General features: G+C 36.0%; 1 protein-coding gene across 1 annotated transcript in view; it reads left to right on the plus strand.

The window, feature by feature from the left end:
• Positions 1-17,401, plus strand: part of PHF14 (PHD finger protein 14) — a gene marked incomplete at its 3' end in the record, with an annotated part of 110,021 nt that overhangs the window by 33,305 nt on the left and 59,315 nt on the right. Inside the window, exons 5-12 of the mRNA XM_009075152.1 lie at positions 2,605-2,716; positions 4,849-4,986; positions 6,878-7,024; positions 10,233-10,503; positions 11,067-11,173; positions 12,869-12,964; positions 14,543-14,646; positions 15,769-15,900. Coding sequence (XP_009073400.1) covers positions 2,605-2,716; positions 4,849-4,986; positions 6,878-7,024; positions 10,233-10,503; positions 11,067-11,173; positions 12,869-12,964; positions 14,543-14,646; positions 15,769-15,900 — 1,107 coding nt within the window. The remainder of the gene's footprint in view (positions 1-2,604; positions 2,717-4,848; positions 4,987-6,877; positions 7,025-10,232; positions 10,504-11,066; positions 11,174-12,868; positions 12,965-14,542; positions 14,647-15,768; positions 15,901-17,401) is intronic.

The following is a 17,401-nucleotide window of genomic DNA, read 5'->3' on the forward strand; positions in this document are numbered from 1 at the left end:
TGGGGAGTCAGACAGAAGATGTATTTTTCACATACTAATGAGAAGAATTTTTTTGTTTGCATATCCCATTGTATTATGTTGGGGGCTGTGCTGACATGCTGGAGTGTTTTACTGTAATAAGACCAGTGATGAGCTTTACTCCCTTTCTGAGGAGCAAGAACATTGGCAGAACATTTGAGCATCTCAGCTTGTTTTCTGGCTGAGATAAGGCTGTCATATTTGTACTGTTGTTTAGAGACAAGGTTGTAACTCATCTTTAAACTTTGCGTCTTCCTGTAGCTACAGTGCTGTGACCAATTAATTTTGTGGATGTGAGGAATGCTACTAAAATCTGTACAGACAAAGCAATGCAGATCTTGTATGTAAATATGTATTTGGTTATATATTATGCTCATTGTTTTCATTTTTTGTGTTTTAAAGGGAATTTACCACTTAGCATCTCAAACCTGGTTGATTTAACAGTAGGGTAAAAACTTTTCAAATGCACAGGTGAAGAGAGCTGTCAGATATGACACTATGGATTAGTCAGTGTTGTGGCTTATGTTAGATTTACTGAGAAATTTCTTACAGAATGAACTGAGCTAATGGCTTCTAAATGGTTTCCTGCAGTTACTAGGATTTACCTGTTACCAAGTTAGTGTCAGGGACTTCTTTGGGGGAAAAGACTAAATAAGAAGTCTGTCCACCAGTTTTGTGTATTGCAAGATTATTGTTTCTTTTGTTTGTAAAGACTGAAATATACAGGTATTTTTGAGCTTGCTACTGAACCTTTCATATTTTGGTTTTTTTATTTTTTGTGTGGATATATGATTCATAAATAATTAACATGAAACTTAGTAAATCTGAATGTGGTAAATTCCAGCATTGTGGGTGTAAGGACCATTGATGACAAACATGCTGCTTTGGGAAACATGGGAAATCAGGGTTCCATGTAGCTCCCTGAGTATTATAACCATCAGCTTCAGTATTTCTCTCATCTGTAGACAGCTAGTTAATAACTGGTTAAGAAGCATGCTGCTTTCAGTTCAGATGAACCCAGGATCTTTTGCTCTGGTCTAATTGAATTTTTTTAATTGACATGAAAAGGAGAGAGGAGGGAGAAGTGACAGCCCAAACAGTGGCAAAAGATTGTAGAAAAAGAGCACAGCAGCATACATGTGGATTTAAGTAGGTGGTAACCAGGTCTGCACTGAACCCCTGGAGAAAGAGCCCAAGGGAAGAAATGTTTCTCACATCATCATGAGTCATCTTGAATACAGGGAGTAGATTCTATTATTTGATTAGAACAGAAGGTTTGTCTTCATTAGTGATATATTTACTGTTAAACATTAATGACTAGGAAGATTGTAAAGTGCTGGATTAACATAGTTGCTAAGGGTCAAATATAGGATAGTCCAGCTCAGTTGTGTCTGAAGTATCTAGTTGTATCCTGTGTCATGTGGGAGCTCATAGGTTCAAAGTGATAGCTACACATCTCTGCAATTTTAAGGCCATTTTCTTCCAATATTTTAGGATAAAAAAAATAGTAGTCTTGACCTTCTGTCTATTACAGATAACATAGCAAGGAGTAGCAAATAGTCCCAGAATTTTGGTAAAATATAAAAATTATCTGGAGGAGGAACACTTTGTAGTTGTTTTTTTTAGAGTAGTTTTGTCTCTTTATTTGAGTCATGCATGCTGTGTAGAACAGATTTTGAGTTTGTCCCTAATTGACTGTTTATGATAATGAGAGTTGGATCTTCTAGAAATCCTTCATTATGTAAGAAGAAGAAAATTTGTCTTCTGCTGCAAGGCGGTCTTTTGGTGACTGAGAGTTTCAGGAGACAGGGCAGTATGTCAAAGGCAGACTGGAGGCTGAAGCAAGCCTCTACCATTGTGTGATATTTAATTACTAGACACTGAGGTCCAGATACATGATGCCTCATTTTCTGTTCGTCAGGGCTAAAGATTTAGACCTACTACTCTCCAATTTGTTTATGGCCAGTAAAGAAGAGTACAGCTAAATAACAGTCTGTAGATCTGAGTTTCTGATAGGCCTTTCTGTAATACAACCCAGATGTGTTTATTACTGAATGCAGATCCTGTCTGTGTTGCTTAATATTAGTTTTAGTGATTCTAACGGGTATAACTAACAGTGCAAAGTCTGACTGATGCTGTAAGTACTTCGTAGCTATTTGCCCAGAGGTCACAGTTGCTGAAAGCACCTGTATAATTTTGTTCCTAACCTCTGCCCCATCATGAAAGTGTCTGTCTGCCTTAGCTTGATGAGTAATATCAAAATCTTCATACACCTTTCACACTGCATGAAGAGCATACGGAGCCCCATGTGAGAGCCATCAAAACAGAAAGGTAATGGTAGCTCAGCCCTTGATCCAGACAGGAAGAGCAATCCCGGTGGTTTTGAAAGGCCTTACTCTGTGTCTCAGTGTCTGAGCTGCTGAATTCCAAATAGGCACTCTCTTCTTTCTGCTAATGTGCTTTTCTTCAAACACATTTCTTCTAGCATCTGCAACATTTACAAGGCACTTTGAAATCTGCAAATGGTGAGTATAATATAAGAGCAAAATGTTGATAACAGTAACCTAATTTTATCTGCTGTTTTAGGTGGGTCCATATTGTTTGTGCCCTCTATGTTCCAGGAGTGGCATTTGGAGATATTGACAAACTACGACCAGTAACACTAACCGAAATGAATTATTCAAAGTACGGTGCAAAGGTAAGTTTAGGAGAGACATAGCGCCAACAAACAGCTTTATTTTATGCTTTTGCATATAATGGAATGACATGCATCTTACCAACTATTTCCTTTTTATAGCAATTTCAGTGAGGCTCAGGACTAAAAATGATACAAAGTTTGTTCATGGTTGTTACACCATTGCTTTTCTCACCCTCTTGCTATGTGTTTTCTGTCACTTTCCCCCCAGTTTCCCTTATTTTTTACACAGGTGCTAATTTCTTATATTGTCACTTAGTGGCAGAATGACAAAATGTGGATGGAAAGTGAAGAGGATTTATGAGATGAGAAATGGGATGTTAAGCTGATTAAGAAAGGGGCAGATGTATGTTCAGTGAGAATTACTTTAGGGTCTATATATAATCTAGAATGCATATAAAAATGTTGCTGCAAAGCAGTATTACAAAAATCCACAGCAACGTGGGGCCCTCAACTTGAACAGAGAAATGGCTCTAAAATTAAAATGGGTTTTCATGTAAATGTTTTCAGTCCAGATCAAAAGTGATCATGAACAAATCATACCGAAAAACATTGCAATGGCTACAGGACAGCACTCAGTAATTTGCTAAGTACTGTTCATGTGGCTAATGGAGACAGTGTGGAGAAACCATATCTCTCGTGATTGTAATTCTGTGGCTCTAATGCTTCATTTCTGCAAAGTCAGTTTCATTTTCTGAAATGTCAGTTTGCCAAGTTGAAAACTTAAAATGAAAATACATAGTGTATTTAAAAAAATAATATATAAAATATAAACCACTTTGGATTGCCTGTGTGCAACAGAGCTGTAGCAGGAGCATTGACCTGCTGAGGCATTGAGCATTGTTTAGAAATGTTTGTATAAAAAAAGGTTGAAGCATGCACCCCATACCCTGCAAACTGTTGTTGCATGAATCATGGTTTGTTGGGTTTTTTTAATAACATGAGTGATGCACGGGAGCAGGGCAAAGAATATGGACATCATTTCTTGCTGTAAGGTGAAAGTGAACTGTACAGATGAGGACTCATTACTCTTGCAGAGCTGTAAATGCTGTTTGCTGTATCAAGTGTGGAAGTTACAGCTTACTTTCTCCCTGCAAAACCAGCTTAATATAAGAGTCTTTTCTTCTTAATTTCTTATCTCTTAAGTGATATAGTTACACAGCTAAAGGGTGCCCTTCCAGTGTACTCTATGTGGTGTTTTGGGATTCTTCAGTCACTGAGTTGTCTTTGACATTCCTTTCTGTTACCTTTCTGCATGGGGGTACTTTCTGCAGGTGATAGGCAGCTTTGCTCTCTATGCAGCAAGTAGGAGACTAAGAAATGTGTAATTTTGCATCATCTTTATGCACTGGATAGCAGCACTACTTGAACAGCCCATGTTTCCATTTCCATCTCATGTGCTCATCATTCTAGTTTGCTGGCACAGCTGTTTGGTATGAAACTGTGGTGAAACAGACTGAGGAATTGATCTGACTGAAAAATAAGTTCATTGTTTTTTATCCAGGTCACATTAGGGAATGTCAGTTTCCTGTGTTGAAAACATCTGTGCCTAGAATGCAAATATCTGAAGTCATAGTGCAGTAATGAAGTGAATCACACTTTATGATATTTATGATTTTTGAGCATTTCTTTCTTCCTTGTCACATTTTATTCCTCAGTCCTTGCTTATCAAAGGGCATCTACATAATTATCTACAATTTTCAGTCATCCGGGGCACTGCTTTTTTTTTGTTGTTTGTCCTCTGAACTTGTTGAACAGTTGAGCATTTGCTGAGGAGTGGTGTTGCTTTGTGATACTGTACTTACATAATCAATTGTGCATGAATCGCTTGGGTGGTATTTAGTTGTTTCTCTGAAAGGGAATGCAAGATGTGGAGGTTCATATAAAAATTCATGCAACATGCTGTTTGTGTTGTTCAAGCACTTCTTCATTTCTTGTTGAAAATGAAATCAATAATGAGGGTTGAGAAAGCATGAAGTTTTAAGTAGTGTCAGCTGTTGGCAGCATACTTGGTTTCTGTACCACACAGGAGTAACCTACCAGTTTGGGGTTTATATGTAAGATGTAAATTTTCAGATATTAGGCAAAACACACCTGAAATATTTACTGTGACATTTTCCATTCTTTTTATAAAGGAATGCAGTTTTTGTGAAGATACTCGTTTCGCCAGAACTGGAGTATGCATTAGTTGTGACGCCGGGATGTGCAGAGCTTATTTCCATGTGACCTGTGCTCAGAAGGAAGGTCTCCTTTCTGAAGCAGCAGCGGAAGAGGTAGCTATGGAAAGGATAGAATGAATGAGCTGTATTGAAAGCTTATGAAGACGACCTGAAATTGTGGCTTTTTTGTTCACAGACCTTGAATAAAGTTTTTGTGAATAGGTAACAAGGCTTAGGCTGAGTAAAGGAACTCTATAGGAAGATCTCCTTTTTCACCAAATTGACCAACTCTGAGCACTTTTGAAACTGACTAGAGGAAAGGAAAGAGAAGGTTAACACTGAAGCTGGCTTAATAGACTGTCAGTCAATACAGACATGAATTCTAACTCTATTTCTTAAACCTCACCTAGGGTGCTATACTTACCTAGCTGCCTGTGTAGTATGGTGAGCTCTATCTCATACCAAATAGGATTGTCTTGAGATATTAACTACATTTTTAATGCAGTATTTCTTATGCAAGTTATCCAGTATTTCCTTCACATTGCTGTACAGATATATGACTTTCCTTGTAGTAACATTAATCTGAGCAATCAAAATGAAAAGCAAATATTTATAACCTACTGATAACTTTTTAATATCTGGTCTTAATTTTTTCCCTGTAGTATGATCCAAAGCCATTTAGATTTGAAGCTCCTACTAGCCAAATCATTTTTGCGGTATAAGTACTTTTAGGTTGCCCAATTTCATGTATCATTTGGATTAAGTCTGTCATGTTCATAGCTGCACAATTTAACTTATTGCCTTAGGAAGTACCACAAGTAACACAAAAACAAGCATTACTTGCACAATTGATCTTGACACTTGTTTCTGAAAACAGTGGACCACTAAGGGATTTGTAAAGGAATCACAAAATGCTCTCTCCTGTGAGACTGATAAATGGGAAGATAGCACATTGCCTCATTGTTGTTGTCCCTAATAAATTATGTGTAATGTTGATTCTTCTAACACTGTGAATCACTTCTGGGCATATGCATTTACTTGCCTTTCAACCTTAAAATTTTGTGTATTCTGTAATCAACACAGTGTTAATCAAGGCCTCACACAACCTAATTTTAGGGTACTGCTAATTTTTGGAAGTAAGCTGTCACATACTGAGAAAATCTAAATCAAAATGAAATACACTTGCAAGGAAAGCCTGGATAAAGATTTTATTGATCTGTGGTTTATAGGTGGAGTAAAGGAAAATTTAATAGGCAAATAATTTACTAATATTTGTATTACTGTATGAAGGAAGACTGCTTTAAATTTTCCTTCTTAGTCTGTAGATTTATGGCAATGTTTCTATGCTTTTGAAAATATACTGGCAATGAAACATACTTCTCAAATCATATCTCCTCATGGCTCAGATATTTAGTCTGCTTGCAAGTTTTGTGTTAAAAGTTGATATAAACTTGCAACTGTGAAAATGTGCAGATCTGGTGAAGAATGAAAATTGGGAAAAAAATTCAACCAAGAGATGATAAATCATGTGAGGGTTTAGCCACCAAAGCAATTGGAAAACATTTGAGAAATCAAATATATTACCATCGAAAGTATGCAGAATTGTTAAGAACTTGTAGGATATAATGCAGAAGGCACAGTGAAGCAAGAGAAGTTAACAATAGATGTTATATGTTGAAGGAATTTGTACTTAGGAATTTATTTTGCTGATCTTTTATTTCTGGGAATGTGAAAATAGTACTGATATTGAATAGTAATGAGTTAAATAGCTAATGGATTTAAAAACGTTTAAGGTCATGGAATGAAAACAGTGGAAAACACCTTGTATTGTAAATTACATCAACATGAGAAAATTGATTTAGAACCATACGTATTAGTTGTTTTTGAAAACATGCCAATTTGAAGATGAGAACTTATTGCCAGAATGTTTGTGCTGTTCTGAGCCTTTTGGCCTCGTATGTCTTACTTTATTTTCGTTTCTTCCCCTTTGTTTTCTCTGAAACAGGATATAGCTGACCCTTTTTTTGCTTATTGTAAACAGCATGCAGACAGATTAGACAGAAAATGGAAGCGGAAGAACTACTTGGCATTGCAGTCTTACTGTAAAATGTCCTTGCAGGAAAGAGAAAAGCAACTTTCACCAGAAGCTCAGGTATTGCATTCATGAAATAAATGCCTCTGTATTAATCATCCATGTTAAACAAGAAAGAAATGAAGAGAATAGAAAAATGTTACTATAGAAGGAAATTAAATTTGAAATATATTGATCATGCATGGTCATTTACAAAGCAGAGAATTATTTGTAGGTCTCTAAGAACCATGAACTAATTATCAACTCTAGGTATCTGTGCTTGTCTGAATTGAAAACACTGGCTTTGTGACAAAAAAATGGTAATTACTTTTTCGTTGTAATTCACAGATTTTGTTTTACTTTTTCTTCAGGATTCTTAAGAAAAAAATAAAAAGAGATAAAAAATTAGGCATATTTCTACATCCCAGTTCAGTATTACTTTTTTCCCTTATTCGTATCTTGAACTTGGCAGGAGAGTTCACCTTGCCTAAAGTATTTTTCTTATTAGATCCTTTTTCAATTTTTGTAGGCCTAAGTAGAATTCTGTATGCCAGGTGTTTTCATAGTAAAGATTCTTAGCAAAAAAAGGTATGTATGCATGGGAGTTGTCTGAAAGCCTTATGCAAGTCTATATCCCTGTCTAGTGGCATATCCGTGTAAAACTGTAATAATGGAAACATGTAATAATGGAAGGCATTTATAGGAGAGGAATGTTTTTGTTTCTGAAGTGAGAATTGTAGTGTAATGATCAGAAAAAAAATCTTCATGTTATCAAACTTCAAAAAAATCATGCCTTCCTGGTTATTCAGCGATCTTTGTGTAGGAGAAGGGAATATTAATTTAAAATTACCTGTGCTGTTGAGAATGAGTTGAAGCAAACTCTTACTGTAGAAGAATTTTGAATAAAGTATTTCTATGGGGTATTGAGCTTTATGTAGTTTGATTTGAAACTGGTGTCATAATTCTTGCTGAATACACTTAGCTCTCAATTGTGTGAAATTCGCCTGTATAGCGGAGACATCACAATAATATGAATACTGCTCCACATAATGGTAAGTATTGGTTGTGCAAAATCAGTTTGGGTCCAGCAGGGCTTATTATCTGTCTTTTCAGGCATTTTAGTGCTGATAATGCTGATAAGTTCCTAATATTTACATCTCTTACTCCTCTTTCCCCCAAACCAAGACCTTCCAGTTTTTAAATGTAAATTATTAGGGTTAAATTTTTGGAAACTGAAAGAATGAATGCTGAAAACTACAGGTGGAATTACTTGACATGGCGTGATAGGCACCTTGATTCAAATTTGATAACTTGAATACATTTTGTAACAACCACTTATTTTCAGTATTGCTGGCTTTGGTATTGTGTGAGTTTGCATTAGTATTGTGTATGTGCCTGAGTATATGTGGGTGAAAACAACTTGGATACTTGAAAAATGCATATTCATGTCCAGTTGTATGTATTAGGATTTTATGAAGTAATTGTTTGTCTTTGAGTGGTTTCTGTGCCTTTAAAATGCAGAGCTGTAAGGGGCACTTCATACATACCAGAAATGTCTGACTGGGGAGTATGTCTAAATTCACCCCTTACCTTACCATATGCTGTCTGCCGAGGAGGTTAAAATCCCACCACAAAATGTATCTATTTGTGTTAAATTAGGATTTTGTTTGAGAAATAAGAATCTTGAGACAGCTTAGGTTGGAAAAATAAGAAGTAAATGTATATATATTCTGTGCATATATGTATGCACAGAAAAACTCACTCACGGTGTTTGTTGGCTTAAGTAAGGTTTGCAGACATTGAGCTAACTAAACACGTATGCAGTTGTACAAATAGTTTATCTGGTATCGTGAAAATAGACTTCTGAGGCACACTTTTGCAGGAGAATAAAATGGCTATTTGATGCTTTGTAGACCAATGTTCTGCATTGAAATACTTTTTTGAATATTAATTAAAGAAATGTGCATTCCTTGAGCAAAGTGTATACTTGAAAATTGGTAAAATCCAAGTAACTTGACTTGAGGATTCCATTTAGACATTAGTCATTTTAATCTGTTCTCTATTTTTTGAATAAGGCTCTGGGTTTACAGTTTTATGACATCCTAAATGACCTCAAGGGTTTCAGAGCTGAGCATGTAATCAATAAAAGAAGAGTCTTAGCTGAGGAAGCTGTAAACCATCCTTGGTCTGGTCTTGGTCCAGTGGAGAATAAAGCAAAGTGGTGACTGTAGTTGGATCTTTTGCCTCCTGCTGTGGATCCAAGAAAAAAACCCACTGAGTTCAGAGCTGACCTGTAAGCCAGATTTTCCATTGTTCTTGGTCATTAATGTTCAAGACCTAGTAAGGTAACGTGTGTTAAAAGTGTAATATTGCCTTCCATGATTTTGTTTGTAATGGGAGATGTTCCTTAACCATAGTGTGCTTGCATTGCACCTTTTCTTTTTTTGCATTTGTCTCAGGAGTATCTCACACCATATGGTGGGGCAGTTGCATTAGTTTAGTTTCTTCTTTCTGCAGGCAAGTAAACAACTTCAAACTGATAGTCAGCTGGAGTTTTGCCTCTGAAGGTTTGTACGTTGATGTCATTTTCTGCCAGAATTGCCACTTCATAAAGTTCCCTCAAGACAGTGTTTTCCAACTGTCAGTAACAGCTTGATTTTCTGGGTAGATCTCCCAGATGGTCAAAAATATACAGATGTCATCAACAATATATATTGTGAGCTTCTCTTGCCTACTTCACTTCTGTTTGAGCTGTGTTTTTGACACCTTATAATCACCAAGTTTAACATTTGTGAAGAGATGTGGCATTGAGAATGGAGTTCCTATGAGAAGATGTCAAATATGGCAAAAATGCTCTTCATCAACATTTGTTGCTCACATAGATACCAATTTAAAGTGGATCTAAATGTATTTGCAATGGGTCAGCCAAGGCTTTTCCCAGTAGTGAGATTTCCCAGTCCCATCAAATTATCATTATTAGAAAGGGTTGTCTGAAAGCCAGCAGTTGTCTGTGTTACTCTCATTGGTGGGAAATCTCGTCGAGAAAACTGTGCAGAGCTCCAAAACGTAGTGAAAGAATAACGTCGTTTGCGTATGAGTTTTGATGTAAAATGAAATGTCTGTGTCAGTGGCTGTTTCTTGAATCGTAGGGTTCAAAGTGAAAATGGCACTGATTAGATTGCGTTGCTTTCAAAATGAAAGTAAAATGTGGATGTGTTCCAAATTATAACTCAAAACTAATTTTGAATTGTTGTTTTGTGTTTTTAATTTATGGAATGCTTTATTGCAGGCTCGAATCAATGCCAGGCTACAGCAGTACCGTGCCAAGGCAGAGCTGGCTCGCACCACCAGGCCACAGGCCTGGGTTCCCAGGGAGAAGCTGCCCCGACCCCTTACTAGCAGTGCTTCAGCTATACGTAAGCTTATGCGCAAAGCTGAGTTAATGGGAATTAGTACTGACATTTTTCCAGTGGATACTTCAGATACGAGTTCCAGTGTTGATGGAAGAAGAAAACATAAACAACCAGCTCTCACTGCTGATTTTGTGAATTATTACCTTGGTAAGGGTGAAAATTGTTTATTTTTCTCAGTGAAAAAATTGCCACTTTTCTGCATTTGTGCTGTGCTAACTCACTGGCTTTTTGATTTTACTTGTATTTAATCGAATAATGACTTTGTTTTAGGTCAGGTATGTAATTGCTTGGAATCTCTATTCGCACAGAAAGTTTTCTTTTAAAAAAGGCATTTTAGAAAAGAATGAAATCTTTCAAATATATGCAGGGAGACTAAACTGTCTTTAAGAAAGAAGTATAAGCTTAGGTACCTATTTGTTTAACATTTTTTCCTTCATTTTTCCTCCATTTCTATGTGGAATAGCATGAATTTGTGACTGTTTGCTAGATGGATGATCAAAGCTCATAATTTAAATAACTGCAGTATTTATGCAGTAAAATGTAAATGTTATAACTGTTCATTCTACTCAGTCTGTATAATAAACCTAGTATTGTCTTTATATTGTTATGGTTTTATACTTTCTATTGCTTCACTTTTTTTTTTTTTTAGTGCATAAAACTCGAAAATATATATCCAAGAGTAGGAAATAATACAATTTTCTTTCAAATAGAGAGAAATATGCGCATGATTCAAATCCAGGAGAATATGGCTGAACAGAAGAATATCAAGGATAAATTAGAAAACGAGCAAGAAAAACTTCATGTGGAGTATAATAAGGTGAAGAAAAAGGGATAATAAATTGTTGTACGGTTTTAGTATTGTTGTTGTTGTAACTGTGATAGTATTTTTCTTTCCATGAAAGAAAAGGACTTAGAATGAAAGATACTTTTGAATCAGCAATAGTTTGTAATGCTTAAAAATTTATTTCTTCTTTTAAAAATATTCAGTGGTCTGTCCTACCTCATACAAGTAGAATCGGCTTCTAAAATGTGGTATGTTGACTGGACACAAGGTCTTCAACTGACCCCACTGAGAGCTCCAGTAACAAATTGCACATGGACAGAAAGGTCTCTCTCATGAGTCAACCTGTGTCATAAGGCCCTTCATTTTTTCCTTCTTTGTATGCATTTCATTTGAGACTGCCAAGACAACAGAGTTTGACTCGTCGTGCTTTCACGCTCGCCCTCTCTCTGTCTCTCTGTCTCTCTGTCTCTCTCTCTCTTTCTTTCTCTGTCTCTCTCTCTCTGTCTCTCTCTGTCTCTCTCTGTCTGTCTGTCTCTCTCTCTCTCTGTCTCTCTCTCTCTCTCTCTCTCTCTTCTCTGTCTCTTCCTGTGTTTTTTTGATGTTGTTTTGCTGTTCTTTGATTGTGTATAGTTCTAGGTTCTTTTTGAACCTGCTTGGTTCTGTATTTGGAACCCTATTTGATAATTGGCAGTCTAGGATACTCAGAGTGTTAACTATCTATCTGTCTGTGTATGTGTCTATTTATTTATTTACTTATGTCAACTTCAACTCCAGTTGTGTTCATCCTAGATTTAATGACTTGACTCATTTTTTCAGGCTGAAACAATCAGTATTCGCACACCCATCGTGTCCTCATTGGAGTATAACAAGTTTGGGGCCCACAAATTATGGCATTAGTCCCCCCAAATGTTGCTAATGTAATTTTTTATTAACTTGTCATCATGGTTGAACAAGAATTATGTGCATTTTTACTAAACAAGTATTTCTTTATTTTAATATTTAAATATTTTGAAACCTAGAAGTACCTTTTGTGACAGATGACGTGCTGCAATTCCTGCCAAATCCAGCAACCTATCAAGTGATGGCTAGTGATGACAGAAAATGATGTTGCTATTAATTCTTGTACTGTTGGGTGTGTGCTTTAAATGAGAACACAGGGAAAATGAAGGAACAGATTCTTGTGAACGGGCCAAAGATGATGAAGGCAAAGGAGATTGTGCATAGGGCTTTCAACCAAATTAACAGCTTATATATATTGGGTGGTAACTAATAGTTACTTCCAGAAGAAAAAACCCCACCTTTTTTTCCTGCTTGCATCCTTTAATAAATTTTATCTCTTTCCATGAGGATGAATGAGTGTTCTTTAGTATGGCAAAAGAGAGTTTTAATCCATTTATATGATTACTTCTTACAGTTTTGCTATTTAAGTAGTGTGAACAATACATACAAGATGTTGATGTATTTTAGTTTTGATTTCTTCTTGACTTAATGAAACCTTATATTCATGCTGAATTGCTTCAGATCTTTACAAAACAGCCCTGATTTTCATCTTAGTTAAGTTGCTGAATGATTGCACTGATCTCAGCTATACTGACATGAGTTCCATTGTTTTTTTAAACTTGCACTAAAGTAACGCATCCTAGATAGGTAAGAGGTTGAATAAATTTTATTAAATGACTCTTCATGAGTTTTCATTCCTGTTGATGTTTTTTCCCTTTAACTTTTCAGCTGTGCGAGTCTTTGGAAGAGCTACAAAATATGAATGGAAAATTGCGAAATGAAGGGCAAGGCATTTGGGCTCTGCTGGGTAGAATCATTGGACAGGTTGGTTGGTTCCCTCCCTCCCCCTTTACAGAAAAAAAGCAGCAGAACTGGTTTTCCAAGAATAGGCCTTTTTGTTTCTGTCTGTCCCTCCTATAGCTGATAAATTGATTTGATTTGATCAGGCCCCAGCTGTACTCTGGGGATAATGCTTCCTGATTGAAGTACCTAGACTTCTGCAAACCACCTACAGGGAACCTGTAGCTTAAATTTGTTGTTGTAATAGTGTTCTTGTTTGCAAAATTCTTTCATTTGGTGTAACTGATTGACCTGTCATTTGTGATGAACCTTAATGTGAAGCATGAGTTAATCCTGCAGGTTTTGTCTCCATATTGTCTTTAGTTACTGTAGGCTTCAAATGTTATGTTAACTCTTTACAGCTTTTATAAGATATAAATCTTTTAAACTGCAGTATGTATGTGATGGTGTGCAACTGGACAGAGCAGAATATTTTAATCAAATTAATATAAATAACTAGGAGAAATTTGGATTGCTTTCTCTTGCCAGTAATTATCTTTGTTCTCGTTGCTAGGGGGTAAAAACAGAAGTGTAGACTCTTGCAGTGTTTTCCTATATGTTTTATGTCAGAGGTATTAAATGGCAATGAACATGTGCGATGTCAGAGGGAGATTGAAAAGATAAGTTATGATTTAAGATTGAAGAAACCATTCATTGTGAAAATGCAGACATACAATTAGGTCACAATTTTGTTGTGCCCTTTGGTACTGCTGAGTTTGTGCTGCTGTTCAGAAAATGAACCTTACATTTTGTTCATTCAGTAGTAGTTTCTAAGGTATGCAAGCTTTTTCTGGTTCTGTTTATCTGCCTATCTCTCCTACTTGTAAAGAACAATTTTTTGCATAATGTAGCTTTTGAACTAAGATTATTTTTCCATCCTATGGGTAGGTATTCACAAATATGTTTCCTGATGCAAATGTTACTAAATATAAACAGAAAAAAAGGAAAGAAAAAAAAAAGTTGAGTAGAATTCATTTACACAGCTTGCATGACATTTTTTTTCCAGTTGGTTGAACAGATGCAGACCCACGGGGCTGCTGAGAAATGACTTTGATAGATGGTTGCTGTCTGAGAAGCCAGCATACTGCAGATTAGCAGAAACCCGAAGAGAGTCTTGTCTGCTTTGTGGAGGGCTTGGTCCAATAAGATAATTTTTCTAATTAACCTATCGAGCACCAATGTAGCAGTGATGCTGGGAAAAATAAACTGCCTCAGTATTTTGTCAGTTTCATGAATTTGCCTTTGCTTGTTTCAGCTGCCTAGACAAATGCATCCTTGTCCATCCCTCTATTGGAAGCTTTAAGAAAAAATTCAAAAGCCAGTCTTTCTGTGTGTTTTTATTCAATTGAAATTGCTTCATATTCAACTCACAAGTATAGAGATTGCTTCATATTTCAAAATCATACTGGGATAAACATCTGTAGTTGGTTCTGTATGTAAAATAGCTCACTAGGCAGTGTCCCACTCTTTATTCTGAGTCTTGTTCTTCATGAATTGGGGTTGGAGTGGTATTCATGAAAAATGTCAAGACTGATATGTACTGCATTTCTTCAAATCCAATAGAAATTGAACATCCCAGCAATTTTACGGGCTCCTAAGGAAAGGAAACCAAGTAAAAAGGAAGGAGGAACACAAAAGACATCTACACTTCCGGCCGTACTTTATAGGCAAGTAATTAAGTCTTGCCAGAATAGATGCAATGTCTAGCAAGTTATAGTCTCACAAAAGTGTTCAGAGAAAATTGTTTATTGGTCACTGGTACAGGTGTTTACTTGTCATATAAGAATTTTTGCTCACCCTAGTTCCCAAGATACGAAATATATTCACTTATACTGTTATTGTTCCACCTTTTCCCCTCCTCCTGAAGCTGTTAAGCTACTGACTGGGTTTTTGTTAAGCCTAATACTGGGTCAAATACTAGGATCCCAGAGCATAACTGTGTGAAATATGCATGTTCTCTTGGATCATCTTCTCTTGCCACAGCTGAGAAATAGCATGGTCTACTGTTTGTCTAGACAGCAGCAGTCAGGCCTCCAGCCACAGCAAATGGACAGTGTCTTGCCCAGCTAGCAAGCCAAATGAAGATGATTTCCATAAGCAAAAGTTAATTTTATTGCTGCAAGAGGTAGAAATCTTGAGAATATGGCAGTGGACTAAGGATTTGGCAATTTAGATGTGCTCAGATAATAGGAGTCATGCTTTACTAATTCTGTTTCATTCAAATCTAGTCATTTATTCCCTCCCATGTTACAGTGCAGTCAGTGAATACCTGAACTTTTCAAAATAACTAAAATTTAAATTCCAGTAAAATAATAATAAAGAATGTAATTTCTTATGAGTTGATACACTGCCTAATTTAATAGCAGCACAGACCTTTCAGGGTGGTTACATTATTAAAATAAGCATATGATGTCAGTGATAATAGCAGCATAGTTTTCTATTTAAGCACTTGATGTAGTATTTTTTCGATTTGCCACTGGTACATTTTGTTGAAGTATTGAATGATTACTTACTTGCTAACAGTCCTCAAAAATTTAGATTGAAAGCCATTTTTTGTTAATTCTGTTAGGTGCTTTTTATACATTATTGTGTATAGGTAGAAGCTCCTTTTAAAAATATCCAAAATTACTTCATAATTACTCCAAAATGTAATTTTTCACTTAAATGATGCATTTATATTGAAGATGCCACATGTTCCATATTGAAACTGGGGAATGTGTTAGGGTGTATCTTTATTCTTTATGACGTCAAATGTAATTATAATGCTTTTCTGCTGCCTGCATTAAAAGTTGTGGAATTTGCAAGAAGAACCATGATCAACACCTACTGCTACTGTGTGATACTTGTAAACTCCATTATCATCTTGGTTGCCTGGATCCACCTCTTACAAGGATGCCAAGGAAGACCAAGAACAGTTACTGGTAAGAATGCAGTTGTTGCGTTATCATGTGCTATCTCTGTACTTCAAGCAGGATGTAGACTTGAAGAAACATTTCTTTCATGCAGCCTGAATTGAGTTGCTTTAGCTTCATGTTATTAGCAGAGATGCTTCAAGGTTTAAAAAAAAGAGTAGCTATTTTATTATTAGCTGCTGTCTAGAAATAGGCTATAACTCTAACTTTCTTAGTTTTTGAGCATTTGTGGTTATTAATGCTGCTGTATAATAATGGTAGGAAACTATGGAGTACTTTGAGAAAATGAAAGGCTTGGGTTTCTGTTTATCTTAGGACCCAAATATGCATCTCTGTCCAGTTTACTGCAATATGGGAAATGTTGGGTTTACTGCCGTCCTGTGACTCAAATGTGCAATGGCAGAAGCATGTGCATAACTGTACTTACATTGCAGCTTCATTTCCATGAATTCAAGTTCTTTTTGTGCCAGTGGAGCAGAACAAAACTAATTGGTACAATGGAGAAATGATAAGGTGGCAAAGGTGCTGATTTCCAAACTGTCATAAAATTAGCTTGCTGCTGTGTAGTGTTAGCATTGTGCGTGTTTAAACTGCTCTGAAATGTGTTAGAGGCAGTTATTCAGAAGCAGTTTTTAGCTGGCAAGAAGTTAGTGTACAGCATGTCCAGGAGTCATTCATTCATCAGCCTGTTCTGATTGTTAAGGTACTAAATCAGAATAGTACAAGAATTCCTTCTAAAAATACAGTAAAACTAGTTTTTTGTCATATATCACTTTTTAGTTGTTACTTTTTAAGAACTTGCATGAAAAATTTACTTAAGCTATCTTTTTGGGTAGTTTTGAAGATTTTGTGCAGAACAAGATGGCCAGTACATGAAATTGGAGAACTCTTTTTTTCTGTATCTTAACATGACAAAACCTGTATTTACCGCCATAAATTTGCTTAGTAAATTAATAGAGATTTCCTTTAAAAGCTGAAAAAGTCATAAAGATTTTCACCATCACTAATATTTTTCTGAACTAAATTTTCATTTAATTTATGTGTGATTTTGGACTCTTCATCTCTTTGGTCAAATTTGCCATCTAGTTATTTTATATGGAAGCATTTTTTTTTAAAAAAAAGTAGATAGCTTCTACATTTGCCCAGGAGGTTTGATTTTTGTTCTGCTTTTTAACAAAGTTGAAAAGGCTCACTAAAAGCTATCAGTCCAAAAGATGTAAGACTGTAATTCTCAGTAGGTGTTAAAGGCAGGATAGGTCAGGTTACGTAGTAAAATGCTTTCATTTCAAAGCTATAACTTATCTTTGTTGTGAATTTCATGCTTCAATTATATCTCAGATCACAAACTTGGCTTTTACTTCTAATTAGCTAAGGCATATTCTGGAGTGTGAGATGATAGCAGACAAATTGAGCTTCATTGATTACATTCTTTTCATCATTGCACATGCCTTTATGTATTCTTTTCAGGATCAGTAGAGAGCATATAGAACAGACCCTTAATCTAAGCTTG

This window comes from Acanthisitta chloris, unplaced genomic scaffold, assembly GCF_000695815.1.
Source record: "Acanthisitta chloris isolate BGI_N310 unplaced genomic scaffold, ASM69581v1 scaffold320, whole genome shotgun sequence".
Lineage (NCBI taxonomy): Eukaryota > Metazoa > Chordata > Aves > Passeriformes > Acanthisittidae > Acanthisitta > Acanthisitta chloris.